A 20,730-nucleotide genomic window follows, 5' to 3' on the forward strand; every position below is an offset into this window, starting at 1 on the left:
CTGGATCAAGGCAATTTGTATGACTCATTCATTCCATTTTGTATTGCCCATGCGTAGCACTCGCCTGGCACTTAGTTGGTTCTCAAGAGATGCTTGTTGAGCTAATGGAATGCTATCTTCTGAAGAAAGCATGGCCCATTAAAAGAAAAAAAAAGGACTGGGTTTGGAAATAGTAGGAGCTTTAGTGAGATGTTTAATACTTAGGGACATGTAAATCTAAGCTTTGTAGGAGATACAATTCAAGCCATTGCTAATTTAGTTATAGAGATTTGTATATTAAAAATGGAGACTGAATTTGTATATTTTAATCTTTGAGTCTTTTAGGCACTAGGTGTCAGTTGATGTCTGAGGTTTAAACTAACAATTTCTCTATGCCCTCCCTCCACTTTTTCGTTTGGAATAAGTTTGGTCTAAAGCAGATCCCCGAGTCACACCTCTGGGCTTAGGGACCTTGAAAGCACTTGATTATTGACATAAATTTTAGTTACAAGTTCCATTTAAGTAGCCAGGCAGAAGTTGCTGAATGCTCAGTTGGTTTATAGCTAATGGACCACATGGTGGTGCCCTCTTCTCTGAGGGAACCTGGTAGCTGGTCTCCTGGGAAAAATTCCTTTGTATTTTAAATGGCTGAGTCTGGTAGTTCAGAAGTAGCTACACATTTTCAGAATAATACCAGTAGCAGTGAGGAAGGCAAGGCATGAGACATTTAAAAAAGTTGTAGAAATTGAGGAGGTCTCAAAAATCTCACAAGAATACCTGCTGTGCAACCCTCCCTTTCAATTGTAATATATGTGTGTGTGTGTATACACACACACACACACACATAAGTGTATAAATGTATATATACATACATGTGTGTATATATATAGACATATGTGTATATATATATTTATTTCTTGAAGAAACAAATATATATATTTATTTCTTAAAGAAAAATTGGAAGAAAATATTGATGTTGTAAATAGACATTTTCATGTCACTGAAACTCTTAAGTATAATTTATTTAGTGAATGCATAATCATTGTGTGGCTATGCCATAAATGATTTGATCATTTTTCTATCTTTGGATATTTAGATTATTTTACATTTTTTCTATTAATAGGTAATAATAATACCTTAAAATATTGAATATTATCAGACAAAAATTGTACTTAATGTTGAAATGAATATTTTCTTATATAAGTGGTATTCTGAATTTTGGATTTTCTAGACTGTATCCCAGAGGCAGTATAGAATCCGAGTTATGAGTCTGACCTTGAACAGATTACTTCTCATTGCCTCCATTTCCTCATCTGTAAATTAAGAATAATAATAGACCTCCACTGTGAAGATATAAAATGTTTAGGACAGGGCCTGGCACACAGTAAGTATTCTAGAAATGTCAAGCATTGTATTTACTATGTCAGAACACATGAATGTTACCAACATTTTAAAAGCTTCTTAATAGTATTGCCAAATTGCCACTAGAATTTCCCGCCAGCACTACCTCAGGGTGCCTATTTTTACCACAGAGAATTAGCAAAACTTCCTGATATGCATCTGTTATTATTGGCACATCATTATTCAGTTTCTCCTTTGGTCTGCTAGCCCTGATTTTTGTTATATCATTTATCAACTCATTAATACATGTGGAAACAGAAAAAAAACTGCAGTATCTATTCTTTTCTTACATATGTATTCTTTTTTTCTTCCTTTTAGGGGACTAGAGTGTGACGTGTTACTTTCTTACGAAGATAGTTAGGAGAGTCATGGAATTTGAAAGTTTGAGATCACTGTTCTAATAGTAGAAAATAAAGGAGCATAGAATATTTTAAAAGTTGCTGGAAGAATATCTGAGAAGAGTATCCACTTCTTCAAAATTTTATGTTCAAGGAAAAAAAGCAGGTGGACAGGACAAGAGTCCTATAGAAAGTTGCGGTGTGGAAAGGTGATGTTCTCTAGGGGGTAATTTAGGGAGAAGCTCTTTTCTCCTGTCACTTCAGTCAGAGCTTTTTCATCTCCATCCTTTTTACCTGTTGTGTTCTGGGTAAGCTTTGGTTGGCAGAGTGCATCTCTGGCTAAAACAAGTTTGAAGATCTTTTTCCCCCCAAGAGGAATTAAGCCTCAGGGAGAAGTCTCCTGGCACTCCAGAAGCTTATTAGTATGTGCGTCTTTCCTTTTGCTCATCTGCACTCATGGGTGCGGCTGCAGTGGGGGGGGGGGGGGCACAGGGAGGGGAGGGTGGGGGAGGTGCACGGTGGTGCCACCACAGCCCTTCTAGGATGAATTGAGGTCACTGGCTGCGTGGTTTCTGAAGCCCACTGGGGCATGTGTGGTGATGCTATAACTGAAACAGTTGCCCTACGTGCTGAAAACTACATTTAAACACAAAACTTTGGGTGGGAGATAATTTTATTATAAAACAAGCCCCGGCTGAAACTTTTTTCCAGTGGCTCAGAGTAGTTGTCTTGGGTGTTCCCTACTGTTTATCCTTGCTGTTGACTCACTCCATGACTGGCCTTGTTGTATCAAAGGAGTGAATAGTATTGTGCCTGTGAATTGCCCTCTCGTTTCCTTTGACTTGAGAAATGTAGCCTCACAACCTGAAAAAATACTCAAATCCATGTTCAAAGTAAAAGAGATCACAACTGTATCAAAGAAGTTACTAAGACTTCTAGATGTCAATTATATCTCTCTTTAAAGAAAAAAGAATTGTAGGTCACTCTCTTTCATGGAGAATGAAATTTGTTAGATGAATATTATACCATATATTAAGTTATATTTGGTTTTGTTCCTTGGGCTACTGTGACATGTTCATGGTATCAGCCAATACTTATCAAGAAAGACTGATTATATTCAAGGTAAACAGAATAAGAATGTTCTATTGTGCAATAACCCACTGTCTATTACCATAGAGAGATAGGAACTCCCAAGGTTTTTTTGTCCCTTGCATTGATTTACTCTGTCACCTTGAGAAGAATTAAGGATTTCTCTCTTTCGTTTTCTAGTTCGCTATATAGAGAAATTTTATGCAGTTTATTTACTGGAGGGATAGTTTCTTCAATAACTGAGGGCATTTTATTTTGTTCTTTTCTTTTTCTGGAATTGGTATGATAAGAAATTAAAGCACCTGTTTGTCTTAAGTCCCTTTCTAGGTTCCTTGATTCTAGAGAGTATATGGGTTTGAGTCACTCTATGTCTTATTTGTAGCAGTAAAAAGTAGAAAGAGCATTTGAAATTCTGGGTCAAATCCCAGCTCTGCTGCTTCCTTGTTTAGAGAAACCTTGGACCGGTTTAAATTCTTTGATATGTACTTATTTTTAACGAGTAAAATGGAGGTCCTGATACACAAATACAGTAGTAGTTGTGAGATGATGTGAAATTCTGTAGCGCATGCCATGGTAACTTTGACTTGAATTTGACACTTGACATTTGTTGTAGGTGCTTAATACATATTTGCTAATTGAATTAAAATGATTAGGAATCCCATAGTATTTGTTGAGGTCTACTGTATCATATTTATACTATTCTCATCTTACTTAGTGCTTATATTAATACTATGTACTTGGTATGTAGTAATGTACGTGATGACAGTCACTCAATTTTATAGATGAGGAAACTTGAGTTAACACACATTAAACCATTTTCCCAATCTGAAGTTGTGAGTCAGTGTTGATGCCAGGATTTGGACTCATATTTGTGTAGGTCTTTTATCCTTGTCTTCATAGCCTACCAAATGGAGCAGATAGTGAAGTATATAGAGGGAAATTACTTTTATTATTTTATGTTTTAAAGTCTAGAGGCACCTAATTACTTAATGAACTTACATGGGCACTCTTTTTCTCTCTCTCAAAATAAATAATAAATAAACATTAAAAAAATGGGGGTGGCTCAGTTGGTTAAGCGTCCGACTCTTGATTTCAGCTCAGGTCATGATCTCACGGTTTGTGAGTTCAATCCCCATGTTGGGCTCTTCGCTGGCTGCATGGAGCCTGCTTGGGATTCCTTCTCTCCTCCTCTCTCTGTCCATCCCCACCCCCCCCCCAAATAAATAAATAAGCATAAAAAAATAAACTTACATAGGCATATATTGTCTAAATAAGGCATTGGTTGGGACAGAAAAAAACATAAAGGAAAGAAGAAATATTCTTTCAGAAACTAACAAATACAATCTGAAAGGAATTTGAGACACTGTATGCATTCATTATAATTTGTTGATTATATTTTTCTCTGGGCTATTGGAGGTCTTTGACAATTTTTGAGGCTATCTTGTATTAATTTGAATTTTAAGTGGTTCTGTTTTTCCTTCCATATGGTAGTTTAATTGTAAAAGTTTTCAAAACTAAGGACTTTAAAACCCCACATGATCTCAGGTATTCATAATCTTGGTGAATTTTCTCATATATAAATAATGTGGAAATGATGTTTCTTTGTTTTGTCAATTTATATAATAACTATGCACTTTGGGCTATGTATTTTTTTTCTTGAGAGAGAGAGAGAGAGAGAGAGAGAGGGAGAGAGAGCATGCACTCATAGGAGAGAGGAGCAGAGGGAAGGGGAGAGAATCTGAAACAGGCTCCATGCTCAGTACCAAGCCCTATGTGGAGCTTGAGCTCACAACCATGATATCTTGACCTGAACCGAAATCAATAGTCAGATGCTTAACTAACTGAGCCACCAGCCACCCCTGGGATATTATTAACCAGACCTTTGAATCTGAAAGAAAGGCAAAGATTGAAAACTCTAAAAGAACTCTAATTTCCTTAAGTTATGTAACACAGATAAAGAATTGCAGAAACTATCTACCTTTGGGGAGCCTGGCTGGCTCAGTCAGTAGAACATGTGACTCTCAGTCTCAGGGAGTTAAAGCCCCACATTAGAGATGGAGCCTACAAAAAAAAAAGAAAAAAGAAAAAAGAAAAAAAACCTTTCTACCCTTAACTGTGACTCAGAATGACAGCAGTTAGACCATATACAATTCTTAAATGTTCTAGCGGTGTAACTATAATTAGTTCTGTACGTGTGAGCATTTAGTGTGCTCAGGTAGGAGAAATTAGGTTAAAATCAGATTGTCGGTGTTTTATATCCCAGTTCTTGGCCAGTTATGAGAACAGATACCAATAAATCCATCAGAGCCAGAACCCAATACTTTTTTGTTCCTAGCCACTGTAATGTGGATCTGATACTGTGGATCCTCAGCCCACAGCCACTGCACTGGCAGGGAAGTAGGGGATTTGATCATTGATTGTGGGGAGTGGTGATAGCAGGAGAGGGGATATACCAAAGCATTTGTGTGGAGAGATTGATGGCCTCTATTGTTCTACATCTATGCCTCAGCTTACTTAGCACATTCTATCCTTGTCCTGTTTTTGGATTCCTGGCAAAGGAGAGCAGAACAATTCCTATATTTTGTTCTGTGGCAATTAAACTTCAAACAAGGACGCCCTCTGAGCATGGTAATTTCTGAGTATATTCTCAGTTATTGATTCTCCTTGCAGAGACTTTCTACAGTGTCATCACTTTGTATCCCAGCCTGGGCAATCATCCTCTGAAAAGACATCACCAATTGAGCCTCCGCCTCTTCTCCCAACCTCTTACGCACCTTTCTCCTTCCCATTCCCCTCCCTTTTCTCTTCCCCTCTCTCTCCTGCTCTCCCTTTCCTTCTGCAGCCAGCAGCCTAAGAGCAACCCAGCCATACCTGAAGTGTTTAGCTCCATCTTCAGATCTGAGTAGGAGTAGTCTGGCCCATGTCTTAGTTTTTTTCTGTATCTTCTATAGAGTCTGCCAGAGTGTTGGATACATAAATGAATAAAAGAACTTGAAACATCTTTTTTTCTCATAGTTATTATTCATGTTTTCCTTGTGGAAGATTCAAACACTCAGTATAGAAATATGAAGAATGAAATAGGCAGTATATCACACTGATTTCCACTCCTTCCAGCTTCCACCCTCTTCTGATGACATTGCTCTTTCCAACTTGATGGGCATCTTATACACACACACACACACACACACACACACACACACACACATATTTGTTCAGTATTTTGCTTTTTTTTCTTGGAATCTTTTTCATGTCACTATGTGCAAGGTTTCCATTATTAATATTCTGTAGGATGGGTAACATATAATGCATTCATCTAGCCTCCTATTGATTGACATTTAAATAGTTTCAAATATTTTTCTATAGTAAACATCCTGGTATGCTAATCATTTATAAGCACATATTGCTTTAAATTTCCAACAAGTGGACTTGTTGGTTCAGGAAGTTATATGCATTTTAATTTATAATGTATACTGACAAATTTTCATCAAAAAAGTTTTTGCCAGTACATACTTTCACCAATGTTGTTTGGGACTACCAGTTTCTCTGCATTAGTTATTATTATAAATTTATGCTGTTATGAAATCATTTGATTCACATGCATTTCCTAATTAGAAGGGTGGTTGAGCATTTCCCCATGTCTTTTTTTTTAAGTTTTTTAATTTTTTAAGTAATCTCTACACCCATCATGGGGCTTGACCTCATGACCCCAGAGATCAAGAGTTGCACGCTCCACCAACTGAGCCCGCCAGGCGCCCCTCTCTGTGTTTTTATTTGCCATTTGCATTCCTTCTTTTTCAAATTGTATGTTCAAATCATTGGTAATTGGAAAGGGGCTGTCTTTTTTATTAATGATTAATAGAAATTATTCATATATTTTGGATATTCTTGGTGTATACTACATATGTAGCATATATTTTCTCTCAGTTATGCTTTCTTTTAAGCATCATTTATAGTGTCACTGTTATATCAGTACTTTGTCAAATTTGTCTGCCTTTTTAAAAAAAAATTTTAATGTTTATTTATTTTTGAAAGAGAGAGACGGAGCACGAGTGGGGGAGGAGCAGAGAGCTAGGGAGACAGAATCTGAAGCAGGGTCCAGGCTCTGAGCTGTCAGCACAGAGCGACTTGGGGCTCAAACTCACAAACTGCAAGATCATGATCTGAGCTGCAGTCAGACACTTAACTGACTGAGCTTCTCAGTTGCCCCTTGTCTGCCTCTCTGTGTTCATTTTTTCCCAGGGGTTTTGTAACTTGTTTTGTAACACTTTTCCTACTCAACTATTTTTAAAACACAATTTTCTGTATTTTCTTCTAATGGTTTTATTTGTTTAAATAATTTTCTCATTCTCAGGACACCTGGCTGGCTCAGTTGGTAGAGCATGTGATTCTTGATTTTGGGGTTCTAAGTTCAAGCCCTCATTACTTAAAAATAAGATCTTTTTTATAGTCGCCTGGGTGGCTCAGTTAGTTAAGCATCTGACTTTGGCTCAGGTCCTGATCTCGGGGCTTGTGAGTTTGAGCCCCACATCGGCCTCTGTGCTGACAGCTCAGAGCCTGGAGCCTACTTAAGATTCTGCCTCTGGCTCTCTCTGCTCCTCCCCACCCCTTCTCTGCTCATGTGCACACACACACACACACACACACTCTCTCTCTCTCTCAAATATAAATATTAAAAAAATCTTTTTAAAAATAAAATCATAAAACATTTTTTCTCATTTTAATTTCTAATATTGTATAATTTCTTCATATACTGCCAGATAGTATAACTCTTTGAGATGTGTTGTCAGTGCTTATCTTGAAATATCTCCTCTTTAAGCTATCTTCATTTTGTTGGCAGAAGGATTAAGGATTTTTGAAAATGTAAAGGACTTCTTTATGAAGATTGTAATTTAGATATCCCAATAACCCTTTTTTAAATGTGGTTTTTAGTCATACTTACTAAGTAGCTCAGAAGCAGTAGACTATGCTCTCATCAAGGAGGGACTGCAACAGAAAATAATGTCAATTTCATTTAGATTCAGATCTAAAAAATAATAGTTGTAAAAAACGAAAGCTGAGAAATCCATCAGCATTGGTAATTTAAATTTAAAGTAATATGAAAGTAATTAGAAGAGAGGCAGAACAGTGCTTATTATTGGGAGATCAGGTATAGGCTTGAAGTTTATGAGATTTTGCAGTAGTGACTAAGCTAAGAACTTACAGGGAATAATATTGGTATGCTTTCACCCATGGAGTCCTCCACTGTTTTGTAAAGTGTGTGTGTGTTTTTTTTTAAGATGAATAATTTCATGGCATGATTTTGGTGAAATTTTCCAAATAAGAATCTTGCTTTTTAACAAAACAGGGATGGGGGCAGATGTTGTGGCTAAGGTCAGAAATGTTAAGTATCTTCCTGTAGGTCTGTAGTCCTAAGTCTGTGGTCACACAAAACAGTGGGGGAAAGTTGGATTAGTAGTAGCTCTATACTCACATAAACTATAATGATATTTCTCTGGGAATATTTGGTAAGATTTTTCAACTAAAATGGGAATAGGCACTCCCTTCCTCTTACCATTTCACCTACAACCTCCAGTCAACAGCTGATATTGGCTAGGGCCACTGTAGGTGAGGGTCACATCAAGTGGGCAAGGGAGTTGTTAGGAGAATGAGGGGCAGAGCCCCTAGGTGATGATTGGGTGCAGGCTGTCTGATCACAGGGCCATAGGTGGGACTGGGTAGAGGGAGGGGTGGTGATGTGCATCAGGTCTGATCCATTTTTACCTAGCTCCCTGGTCATCAACTGTACATTATCATCAGTTTCAGGAGCTGGTCTTTCCACTGATTCCAACTATTTATTCCAGCCAGTTTTCCTTCTATCATGATGGAAATGTTAGAGCTTTTGCCTTGCTATTTTCACTGTATTATACTACAGAGCTATTTCTGGGCAGTGGTGGGGAAACTGACTAGACCCATCCCCTTATTCCTCCCTCCCCCAACTTTTTTCCACATGACTCAACACTTCATCTTTTCTTTCTTTTTTTTAAAGATAGAGCGTTTTGCAAAGTATTGTCCAATCTTCTTTTGAAATTCACATCCGAACCTTATTAATAAACAGAAAACTCATCCTTCCCCTAAATTCTGATGTGACTTCTTGGTAAAGCATTGTGATTAGCCTTCCTGTACTCTTGAGAATGACTTACCTGCAGAAGGCGAATTCCATCTTTTGTGTATCTTCACCACTGAGGAATTGTCCAAGGCTCATTTTTTACTTTTTGTTGTTAACTTATTAAGAAGTTAGCATTTTGTTTTGCTACCTGAGAATGACTTACCTGCAGAAGGCGAATTCCATCTTTTGTGTATCTTCACCACTGAGGAATTGTCCAAGGCTCATTTTTTACTTTTTGTTGTTAACTTATTAAGAAGTTAGCATTTTGTTTTGCAGGTATGAAATTATAATATTGAATGTGCTTTTGCAAATTGCATCCTCTTCCTACCCCTTGCCTTAGTAACTGTATGATCCTGGGCAAGTTGTTGAACCTCTAAGCTTCTGTTTCTTCCTTTGTAAGTAGGCATAATCTCAAAGAATTGTTGTGAGGATAATATGCAGTATATATATGTGTATTGTATGTATGTTGCTGAGAATAATAACCTGGCAAATAGTAAGTGCTTCCACATTGCTACTATTGAAATCCTCTTTCAGTGAAATAGGTAGGCTCAGGTTATTCTATAGGGGAGACAGAGGCTCTAATAAAACAAAGACAATTCAAAAGGGAGAGAAAGGAAGTGAAGAATACTAAGTAGATACTTTAAACTTTTCTGCAGAAATTGATATTTTTAAATTTATGATATATTGAGAATAAAGTTAAAGATCATATGTGGATAATTTCAAAGCATATTGGCAACTGTTATATTTGCAGTTTCTTTTCCCGTGGCATGAGCAAATTTGCTAGCTCTCTTATTGCTGAAAATAACTAGTGATTTTTTTGTTATTGTTTGTTGTTTTTGAGTTATGGTTTGTACAGTTTCTATCCACGTAGATCTGTTTGTTTAATGTTTCAGACAACATCAGAGTCTTGAAGATGCTTGGTTTGTTGCCTCTTTGAACAGGGGTTCTCATTCTTTTCTCTCTTTTTAAAATTTTATTTCTTTATTTATTTTAGTAATTTCTGCAGCCAGTGTGGAGCTCGCACTCAGGACCTGCCAGGGACCCCAGCCAGGGGTTCTCACCTCTTGACATTTTTTCATTCATGCTCTGAAGTGAAGATCTCATAAATCTGAGCGGAGACCCCTTGTTTTTCTTGCATTATTAGATTAGGGGTTCTGTTGTTTGATAACATAGAAAAGAAGTGGGTTTTGGAATCAGATTTAAGATCCCACTTAGGCTGTGGAATCTTAGGTTGGTTTCTTAATCTCCCAAACCTTGGTGTGTGTGTGTGTGTATTTTTTAGGTTTATTTATCGGGGTGTCTGAGTGGCTCAGTTGGTTGAGCGTCGTACTCTTGGTTTTGGCTCACGTCATGATTTTGTGGTTTCATGGGTTCAAGCCCTGTGTTGGTCTCTGCACTGGCAGTGTGGAGCCTGCTTGGGATTCTCTCTCTGCCCCTCCCCCACTTTTGCTGCATCTCAAAATAAATAAATAAACTTAAGTTTAATAATAAAGTTAGGTTAAGTTTAATAAACTTAGGTTTATTTATTTGTTTTGAGAGAGAGAGAGAGAGCACAAGTGGAGGAGGGGCAGAGAGAGAGGGAGAGAGAGAATCCTAAGCAGGCTCCGCACTGTCAGTGAAGAGCCCAATACGGGACTTGAACTCACACTGTGAGATCATGACCTGAGACAAAGCTGGACACCCAACCAACTGAGCTACCCAGGCGCCCCAGTTTTTCTGTCTTTAAAATGAAGAGGTACCGTCCAGCTCGAAGAATTGTGATTGAAGTGAAAGTATTTGTGAAGTGTACACAAATTCTTGCTGTTGGAATCCCCCCTGAAGGATATGTATCTAGCATATAAAGTTGAGCTTTCTAAATCACCTTCATAGCATGGATTTCAGGGATGAGTTAAACAAGTTAGGCTGGGTGTTGTCTTTTATTCCAGGGGAATTCTGCCTGGGGTGTTAGAGAATGTGATGAGCTAGTTCAGCAGTGAAATGTAACATCCTATTGGTTTGCCTTATTGAAAAAAACTTAGGAAATCAAAACTCTGTTTTTAAATTAAGGGACTTCATGTGAACAGCTTAAAATTAAAAGGAAAAATAGATAATTAAGCTTTTTAAAAAATAATAGTTGTATATATTCTGTACAAAATAGTGCAGGAGGCTGGCTTTGCTCATGTTTGTTTAAAAGGGGGAGTTGACTAGTTTTCAGCTTGCAAGTGGGAGTGTCTAGTCAGTGTTTTTCTTTCTACATAGAAAGTTAACAGGACTCTGACACATCAGAGTTTGTACGAAAAGCTTAGGGAACTGTTGGACACATTTCTCGCAGAATGATGGGGCAGCTCATGAAAAATGATCAAGACTGGAACGCCAAGCTGGTGGGGCTGATGTGCTGTATGGGTTAGTAGTCTCACCTGTAATACCACTTTCATGTTTGCAGAACTGAGAAAGGAAAGTTGCATTCCCTATGTTGGTTCGTGTGGCGGGAGTTTAGCAGACCATGGGGCACCCTTCAGAAATCTGGCCAGGCTCACATAACCACTTCCGAGGCTCCCTGGAGAGATTTTTCACCATATTGTTGTCATAGATATGTGTTTAAATAATATTAATATTTACTTTACATGTGATACTAAGTGGATTTAATTTTGATTGGATTTTACTGAAAACCAGGCAGTGTAGTTTGTAATAATAATCAGTGCTCTTTTTGCACGTTTGTGTTTTTCCAAATTCTCTTTGTGTTCTGTGTCATTACATGTTTTCAGCCAGGTTGTACTTTTTTAATGTGCTTGTAGATGTATATTTTTACTTAGGACTTACTCTATAAATGAAATAGTTTTCCAGTAGAGGAATATTATAAAAATTCATTCAGAAAAATAACTGGATAGTGTGTAAAACCAGTAAAATCAGTTAAAATCTCAGGAATGGTTTTCCTCTTTTGTTGTCATAGTAACATTGCCCTAAATATAAATCTCAAAGTTAGACATCCCTTACTGAAGTGAAATAAAGAAGCATTATGAGACTGGTAATTGGAAAATTAGATGGTGTAATCTGGAATACTCCCTTTTGAAATAACTCCCTTTTGAAATAATGCCTATGGAAAGTGGCAAATCACATTCTCCCCAGACTTAAATTATTCTCTGATTGTAAGTTGCTTTCCTGAGGAAAGTTGAGGCCCTTAAAGTTGACTTTACCTCTTTCCTCATTATTGTAGCACTGTGGGAGGCTTCTAGCATTTAAAAGAACTTGATATACTTGAATGGGAGTCATCTAGGTTTATTAGGGTTTGAAAGAAAAGATTTAGGTTTGTTACTGGTAGAAAACGTTATCAGAACCTACAAATTGTGTGTTACTTAGCTTAAACCTTCTCCCCTTATGCATGTACTTTAGTTGTGAGTCATAATCCCCAGATATTACCTCAGCATTACTTGCCAGATATTTAGCTCCCATCTTACATTTTCAGCGGTGTTTTTGAGTTCCTAGCAAAAACCACCACAGCCAAACCTGAGCAGTCAAAATAGCCTTTTTAGAGTTATGTATTATTTAAGTGAAACTCTTGTCTGTACTGGGAGGTAAATTGTTTGATTAAATCACCATTCTTGATAGATCATGTAGATAAGAAATTAATCAACATACGATTAGTTTTTAGAACATGTTCTACTTTTTCACATTCCTTAAAATATAGGACCATTTTTTATTAATTTAGAAAATAAGAAATATATTTTATTAACCATTATGTGCCAAGAGGAGAAGAGTTTATATAATGTGTATAATATGTTAAATTTAATGATAGAGAGTAAATTTGTTAGAGTTTGTGTTATAACATGACGATTCAATAAATTAATAAAATTTTGGAGTAGAGTTACAGAAATGCCTTAATCCCATATTCTGTAACATGATATGGAAGCTGTCTATTCTTCAATGATGAAGATTTTTAATTAATAATTCATGTTAATGTTTTTCTTGATGATTTAACATTAGGGTCCTAGATTATTAATTGGATAGGAATAATGCGGATATCGCTAAGAAGTGATTTTTCTTTTTCCCATACTCTATTTTCTTTTTGCTGGAGGCTTGGAAAAGCACTGCCGAAAAGGTGATACGAGTGCTAGACTTTGGTGCAGGGGTTCTGTTGTTTTCATTCACTTGTCCAAAGTTCACTGGCATAGCAGGGCTAGATTCCTCAGCACCCAGTCTGTGACTGAGTTGTGTTCAGCACTTCCATTTGAAAGTTGACAGTATGTTGGGATAGTGGAAGCAACTCTGAAGGGAATCATAACACCTGGGTTTTAACACATAGCTGGCTTCTGTCTTGCTAATCTACTTGTCCTCCTTCAAGCTCCGTTTGATTGCCCTGGGCAGGGTTGGTCTTTCTCTCAGCTGTGCTTGCTTACATGGTGAGTGCCACATCATTTGCTCAGTTAGTATGTTCATCACATTGCCTTCATGCCAGGTGCCTTATCTAGATGATGTCCTCCAGAGAGCAAGGGCCAGTGCTCTGTCAGCATGGTGGTCCAAGTACCACTATGACACTGGGCTCATCATATGGCCCGATAGATGTTGGAATGAATGAGTAAATGAAAGATATATAGAATCTACATTTTAATCGTAAGTAGGACTAATAGGTTGCTCCTTTTTCTTTGGTCTTGCCTTATGTACTAGTAATTTAGGTTCATTCTGAACTCTTTAGTAATGGCAAGGTTGAAAGACATTTAAAACACCATTATGCTTCATTTGCTTATTGTATGCAAGGATTTATGTATGTAAATAATTACATATTATTATCTTGAACTCGATTGTGCTTTTTGAATAAATTCCCATTATGGGCATATTTATTTGTTAAGTGCATAAAAACATTTTGGCGTCTACTGTGGGGTAGACAAAGGTGAGTGAGGTATAGATGATACCCCAAAAGGGCCAACGGAAGAATTAATACATATTTTGTGAATGATTATGTTGGTTAACAATTATTGATAGCATTGGTCATAAGGAGAGTCATACCTAGAGATTTTACATTGAGAATTAGTGTTTTCATTTTCTCTGAATAAATATACAGAAGTGGAATAGCTAGATCATGGGGTAGTTCTATTTTTAATTTTTTTTGAGGTATCTCCATACTGTTTTCCATAATGGCTGTACCAATTTATATTCCCACCAGCAGAGCATGAGAGTTCCCTTTTCTCCACATTCCCTCCCACACTTGTTATTTCTTGTCTTTCTGATAACGGCCATTTTAAATAGGTGTGCAGTGATATCTTATTGTGGTTTTGATTTGCATTTCTCAGACAATTTGTGATGTTGAATGTCTTTTCATTTGCTTTTGGTTATCTGTGAATTCTACCAAACATTCAAAGATTTAATAGCTATTCTCAAATTATTTCTAAAAATTGAAGGGGAGGGAACATTTCCCAAACTGATTTTATAAGGCCAGCATTACATGGATACCAAAACAGAGATTAGGATACCACAAAAAAGAAAATTACAGGCCAATATCACTGATGAACTTAGATGCAAAATTGCTCAACAAAATATTAACAAACCGAATTCAACAATACGTTAAAAGGATCATACATCATAATCAAGTGGGATTTATTCTGAGGATGCAAAGATGGTTCAACATTTGCAAATCAGTCTAAATGAGGGGTGTAAGGATGGCTCGGTTGAGTGTATGACTCTTGATTTCAGCTCAGGTCATGATCCCAGGGTCACAAGATCGAGCCCTGTGTTGGGCTCCATGCTGAGCGTAAAGGCTGCTTAAGATTCTCCCTCTCCCTTTCCCTCCACCTATCCCCCAACTCTCTCTCTCTCCAAAAAAATTCAAAATGGTACACCACATTAATAAAATGAAGGATAAAAATTATATTATCTCAATATTTGAGAAAAAGCATTTGACAGTTTTCAGCATCCATTATGATAAAAAGTAAAGTGGGTATAAAGGGAACATACCACAATATAATAAAGGCCACATATGCCAAACCCACAGCTAACATACTCAACAGTGAAAGCTGTATGGTCTTGGACTTTTGTTTGTTGGGACTGTTTTTGGTTACTGATTCAGTCATCTTACTGATAATTTTTCTATTCAGATTTTCTATTTCTTTATGATTCGTTCTTGGAAAATTGTATGTTTTTTGGGAATTTATCCATTGTAGGTTTAATTTGTTGGTATATAATTTGTTCATAGTAATCTCTTAATGATTCTTTGTATTTTCTTTGGTATCAGTTACAACTTCTCTTTCATTTCTAATTTTATTTATTTGAACTCTCTTTTTTTCTGGGTAAGTCTAGGTAAAGTTTGTCAACTTTATCTTTTTAAAGAGCCAGCTCGTAATTTCAGTGATCTTTTTTTATTGTGTTTTTGTTTTTGTTTTTTTTCAGTCTCTATTTTATGTATAGATGATCCCTGACATATTATGGTTCAATTTAGAATTTTTCAACTTTACTATAGTGTGAAAGTGATATGCATTCAGTAGGAACCATACTTTGAATTTTGGTCTTTTTCTTTAAAAAAAAAACTTTTTAATGTTTATCTTTGAGAGAGAGAGAGAGAATATGAATGGGAGAGGAGCAGAGAGAGAGGGAGACACAGAATCTGAGGCAGGCTCCAGGCTCTGAGCTGTCAGCACAGAGTCCAACGCGGGGCTTGAACGCATGAACCGCAGGATCATGACCAGAGCTGAAGTCAGACCCTCAACTGACTGAGTCACTCTCTCAGTTAGGTCTTTTTCTGAGGTTGTGATAGGTGGTACAATACTCTCTCATGATGCTGGGCAGTGTCAGTTTCACCTCTCAATCAGGCATGTGATCACAAAGGTAAACAACTGATATACTTAAAACCATTATGTTTCTTGTTTCAGTACAGTATTCAATAAATTACATGATGAATTGGCACTTACTATAAAATAGGCTTTGTGTTAGTTGATTTTGCCCAACAGGAGGCTAAGAAGTGTTCTGAGCATGTTTAAGGTAGGCTAAGCTAAGCTAAGCTTGGTGTTACATAGGTTTTGGCATAATATATACATAATCAACCTATGATATTTTCAATTTCTGATGGGGTTATCAGGATATAACTCCATTATAAGTTGAAGTATTTTCCACTCTGATCTTTATTATTTTCTGCCTTCTAACTTTGGGCTTTGTTTGCTTTTAGTTTTTGGTTCCTTTAGGTGTAAAGTTAGATTATTTGAACTTTTCATTGTTTCTTGAGACAGGCCTATATTTCTGTGAACTTCCCTCTTAGAACTGCTTTTGCTATGGGGCGCCTGGGTGGCTCTGTCGGTTGAGTGTCTGACTTTGGCTCAGGTCATGATCTCGTGGTCTGTGAGTTCGAGCACCATGTCAGGCTCTGTGCTCACAGGCCTGGAGCCTGCTTCAGATTCTGTGTCTCCCTCTCTCTCTGTGCCTCCCCTGCTCATGCTCTTTCTCTGTCTCAAAAAAAAAACAAAAAACAAAAAACAAAAAACAAAAACCATTAAAAAAAAAAACTACTTTTGCTGTATCCCACACATTTTGGAATGTTGTATTTCCATTTTCTTTTGTCTCAAGGTATTTTTTGATTACCCCTTTGATTTATTTTTTAATTGACCTGTTGGTTGGTAGCATGTTGTTTAAGCTCCATGTACTTATGGTTTTTCCACTTTTGTTCTTGTAATTAATTGCTAGTTTCATACCATTGTGGTCAAAGAAGATGCTTGACATGATTTTAATCTTAAGTTTATTGAGACTTGTTTTTTGGTCTAATATTTGATCTATCCTGGAGAATGTTCCATGTGTACTTCAGAAGAATGTGTATTCTGCTGCTTTTGGATAGAATATTCTGTATATATGTATTACATCTATCTGGTCTGCTGTATCAATTAAGGCCAGTGTTTCCTTATTAATTTTCTGTCTGGATGATCCATCCATTGATATTAGTGGGGTGTTAAAGTCCCATACTACTACTGTATTGCTTTCAATTTCTCCCTTTAGGTCTTGTTAATATTTGCTTTATATATTTAGATGCTTCTATGTTGGGTGCATAAATATTTTAAGTTTTACATCCTTTTGTCGGATGGACCTTTTATCATTATGTAATGTCCTTCTTTGTCTCTTATACAGTCTTTGTTTTAAAGTCTAGTTTATCTGATGTAAGTATAGCCATAGCAGCTTTTTTTGTTTCTATTTGGATAGAGTATGTTTTCCATACCTTCACTTTCAGTTTGTGTGTGTCCTTAGATCTGAAGTGAGTCTCTTGTATGCAATGTATAGATAAGTCTTGTTTCTTAAATCCATTCAGCCACTCTGTGTCTTTTGATTGGAGAATTTAGCTCATTTACATTTAAATCTATAATTGATAGGTATATACTTCCTGTCATTTTGTTCATTGTTTTCTGGCTATTTTCATAGTTCCCCTGTATTCCTTTCATCTTTTGCTTTCTTACCTTGTAATTTGATGACTTTTGTTTAGTGTTATGTTTAGTTTCCTTTGTCATTATCTTTTGTGTATCCACTCTAGGTTTTTGCTTTGTGGTTACCATGAGGTTCAGCTATTTCATTCTTATATATAACAGTCTTATCAATTTTATGTTGATAGTAAAATTTGAGGACATTCAAAATTGTACCTTTTTACTTTCCCCCCACCCTCATGTTTTGTGTTCTTGATGCCATATTTTACATATTTGGTCCCTTAACTTGCTATTGTAGTTATTGTTAATTTTACCACTTTTATCTTTTAACCTTCATACTAGATATATGAGTGGTAAATCCACTACCTTTATTATATATTTGCTTTCTCAGTGCAATTTTTACTTTCATATGTTTTCTTCTTGCTATTTAGTGCCTTTTCAGCTTGAAGAAGTTTCTTGGAAGGACAGTTCAGTGGTGATGAATACCTTTAGCCTTTGACTCTCTAGAAAACTCTTTGTCTCTTTGAATTCTGAACGATAAACTTGCTGTGTAGAGTATTCTTGGTTGGAAGTTTTTTCCTTTTTTCCTTTCTTTTGAATATATCATGCCACTCCTTTCTGGCCCACAATGTTTCTGCTGAAAAATCAGCTTATAGTCTTATGGGATTTCCCTTGTATGTAGCAAGTTGTCTTTATCTTGCTGCTTTTAAGATTCTATCTTTTTCTTTAACTTTTGACATTTTAATTATAATGTCTCTTGGAGTGGGTTTCTTTGGATTCATCTTGTTTGGGATTTTCTGTATTTCCTCGACCTGGATGTCTCCTTCCTTCCTTAGGTTAGGGAAATTTTCAGCCATTATTTCTTCAAAAAAGTCTTTTGCCCTTTTCTTTCTTTCTCTCTCTCCTCCTTCTGGGATTCCTATAATGTAAATGTTTCTGCTTGATGTTGTTTTATAGGTCCCTTAAGCTGTCTCCCCTTTAAAAATTATTTTTTTTTCTTTTTTGCTTTTGTGTTTGGGTGAGTTCCACTGCCCTGTTTTCCAGGTCACTGATCTCTTCTTCTGCTTCATCTAATTTGCTTTTGAACCCCTCTGATGTGTTTTTTAGTTCAGTTGTTCTATTCATCAGCTCTATAACTTCTATTTGGTATATTCTTATATATATATGTTTTTATCTTTGTTGAAGTTCATCTGTTCTTCTCTCAAGTTCTGTATCTTAATGACCATTACTCAAACTTTTATCAGGTAAGTTACTTATCTCCATTTCATTAAGTTTTTTTCCTGGGGTCTTATCTTGTTCTTTTGCTTGGGAGATATTCCTCAGTTCCCTCATTTTGCTTGTCTCTCTGTGTTCATTTCTGTGTATCAGGCAAATCACCTACCTCTCCCAGTCTTGAAGGAGTGGTTTTGTATAGGCAATGAACTTTATCATTCAACCTTGCCCTACCTCTTGGTTGTCTCTCAAACCTTTGTGATTATTCAAGCAGCCTACTTTATTCTTGACAGGTCTCAGTTGTTGAGATTGTGCGAATTCCTCTCAGTGTTTCAAAGGGAGTAATCTCAGCCAGCATTTATTTTCCAGCTCATTGGAAACCAGACCTTGAGGCAGGTCTGGCATACCTTTTAAAGTATGCAAATATATACAGTCCTGTGGGACCACAGTCATAACTTCTGCTGGGCTTGCAGACCACATGATTTAGAGATGTCCTTTTGGCAACAGTTGCAAAACTCAGGGCTCCAGATAAGTGTATAAGCTCCTGTCTGGGAGGTACCTGTGAGCTGTAGCAAGGCAGAGGGAGAGTGCAGAGATGCGTCTTCCAGACTATATTGTCTGAGAACTCCTCTGTGGTTTACAGCCGTATGGTAAACCTGAAGCCTGCCCCTCTGGCTAATGCTCCAAGAACAGTAAATAGGCATTTTTCACAGGAAGACTGGGGGCGTGTTTCAGTCTAATATTTGTGCTTTGCCCTGGGGGTGGTAGCTTGCCAGAAACTATCTCTTCTGTTGTTTTAGTTTCATGGAGCCCAGCAATGCAGTCCACACTGGCCACCAGAGACAAGTGCTTAAGGGGTCATTCCTGTGTGCACTGTGTGTGCCCACTGGCTTTGGCTGAGTCAAAGGGGAGCCTAGGGCTGGGGCTAGCCCACAACCTTCAGCAGTGCTTTGGGGGAGCCTGGGGTGGTATAAGTCTGCCTGCCGGCTGAAGTGGAGTTGGGCCACAGGGCACTTGGCTGCCTCAGTTGGAAGAGCGACTCTTGATCTCAGAGTTGTGGTTTTGAGCCTCATGTTGGATGTAGAGATTACTAAAAAAAAAAAAAAAACCCCAAAAAAAAACTTAAGTAGCTGAAGTGGGGCTGTAGTGGGGGGAGGATGGTGAGGGGGGTACAGAGAAGTTGTGTGGGGGTTGGGCAAGCCCAGTAGGATGAGCAAGATGAGGGAGCCCAAAAATGGTGCCTGCCAATACTGGTGCTAGCAAACTGGTGTGAGAGTAAAAAAATGACAGTACTTCCATATCCAGAGAAATTTTCAGTATGCCCCTGCACCTCCAGCAGAAGCTTTAAGATGAGCTAATGAATCTTCTCATGTGGTCTAGGTGCATTTTTAAATTGCTGCTTTTGTGCTGAGTGACTGGGTGAGTGAGTCCTTTAAGGGTAGACTTTCTCTGTTCCCCACAGCCTTTTGGGTCTCTTGGATATAAGCCCTGTTATTTTTTAAAGCCATATGTCTTGGGGGCACATTTCTCTGGTGCAGGTTCCAAAGGTTGTGATGTCTGATGTGGGACACAGGTATTTTGCCAGTCAGAGAGATGCTCCATATTTGTGAGATCTCTGCTGGTTGTGGGTCATTGCACCAGCGAAACCGTGTCTCTGCCTTTCCTACCTGTGTCAGTGTGGTGCTTTTGTCCTTTGTTGTAGAGGAGATGTTCAGCTAGTTTTCAGGTCCCTTTCAGAGGGAATTCATCCACATGTGGCTGTAGATTTGGTGTGTCAGTAAGAGAAGGTGAATTTAGGATGTTGCTACACAGCTATCTGAATCCAATCCCCTTAACAATGTCCATAAATACTTTTAATAAATAGAACAAATTTTTCAAAGGCACTTCTGTTCCATTAAAATAGTTTAAGGACACTCAGGGATGAAGAATGAGGAGGAAGAGAGTGAGACATAGCCTACCCCTAGGGAAAGAATAGAGAGCTTCAAACTGTGGCAGAGAAGGAGAGAAGACCACCAAGGAAGAAGAAAGTACTATCCCAGATGCATAAAGGAGGAAGAATGGAAACGAGTATGTAGGGAATAGCTGCCTAGAACCAGGAAGGAAGAAGGTAGTGTAGTTTTGAATGTCCGTTCTGGGTGTTGGAAGATTATGGTTCTCTTTTGAAATAATTATTGAAGAACCACAATATTCGAGTGCTCTTTCT

At 37.4% G+C, this 20,730-nt stretch overlaps 1 protein-coding gene across 28 annotated transcripts in view; it reads left to right on the plus strand.

Moving 5' to 3' along the window:
- The window catches only part of DST (dystonin), a 490,174-nt gene that overhangs the window by 206,328 nt on the left and 263,116 nt on the right, over nucleotides 1-20,730 (plus strand). Inside the window, exon 1 of one of the 28 annotated variants that reach the window (XM_053222650.1) lies at nucleotides 10,543-11,334. The exons of the other annotated variants lie outside the window; for them this stretch is intronic. Within the exon in view, the coding sequence (XP_053078625.1) occupies nucleotides 11,265-11,334 (70 nt within the window). The 5' untranslated portion in view covers nucleotides 10,543-11,264. Of the gene's footprint in view, nucleotides 1-10,542; nucleotides 11,335-20,730 lie in introns of those variants that run through there. 28 annotated transcript variants of the gene reach the window in all.

Source organism: Acinonyx jubatus, chromosome B2 (assembly GCF_027475565.1).
Source record: "Acinonyx jubatus isolate Ajub_Pintada_27869175 chromosome B2, VMU_Ajub_asm_v1.0, whole genome shotgun sequence".
NCBI classification, from domain to species: domain Eukaryota; kingdom Metazoa; phylum Chordata; class Mammalia; order Carnivora; family Felidae; genus Acinonyx; species Acinonyx jubatus.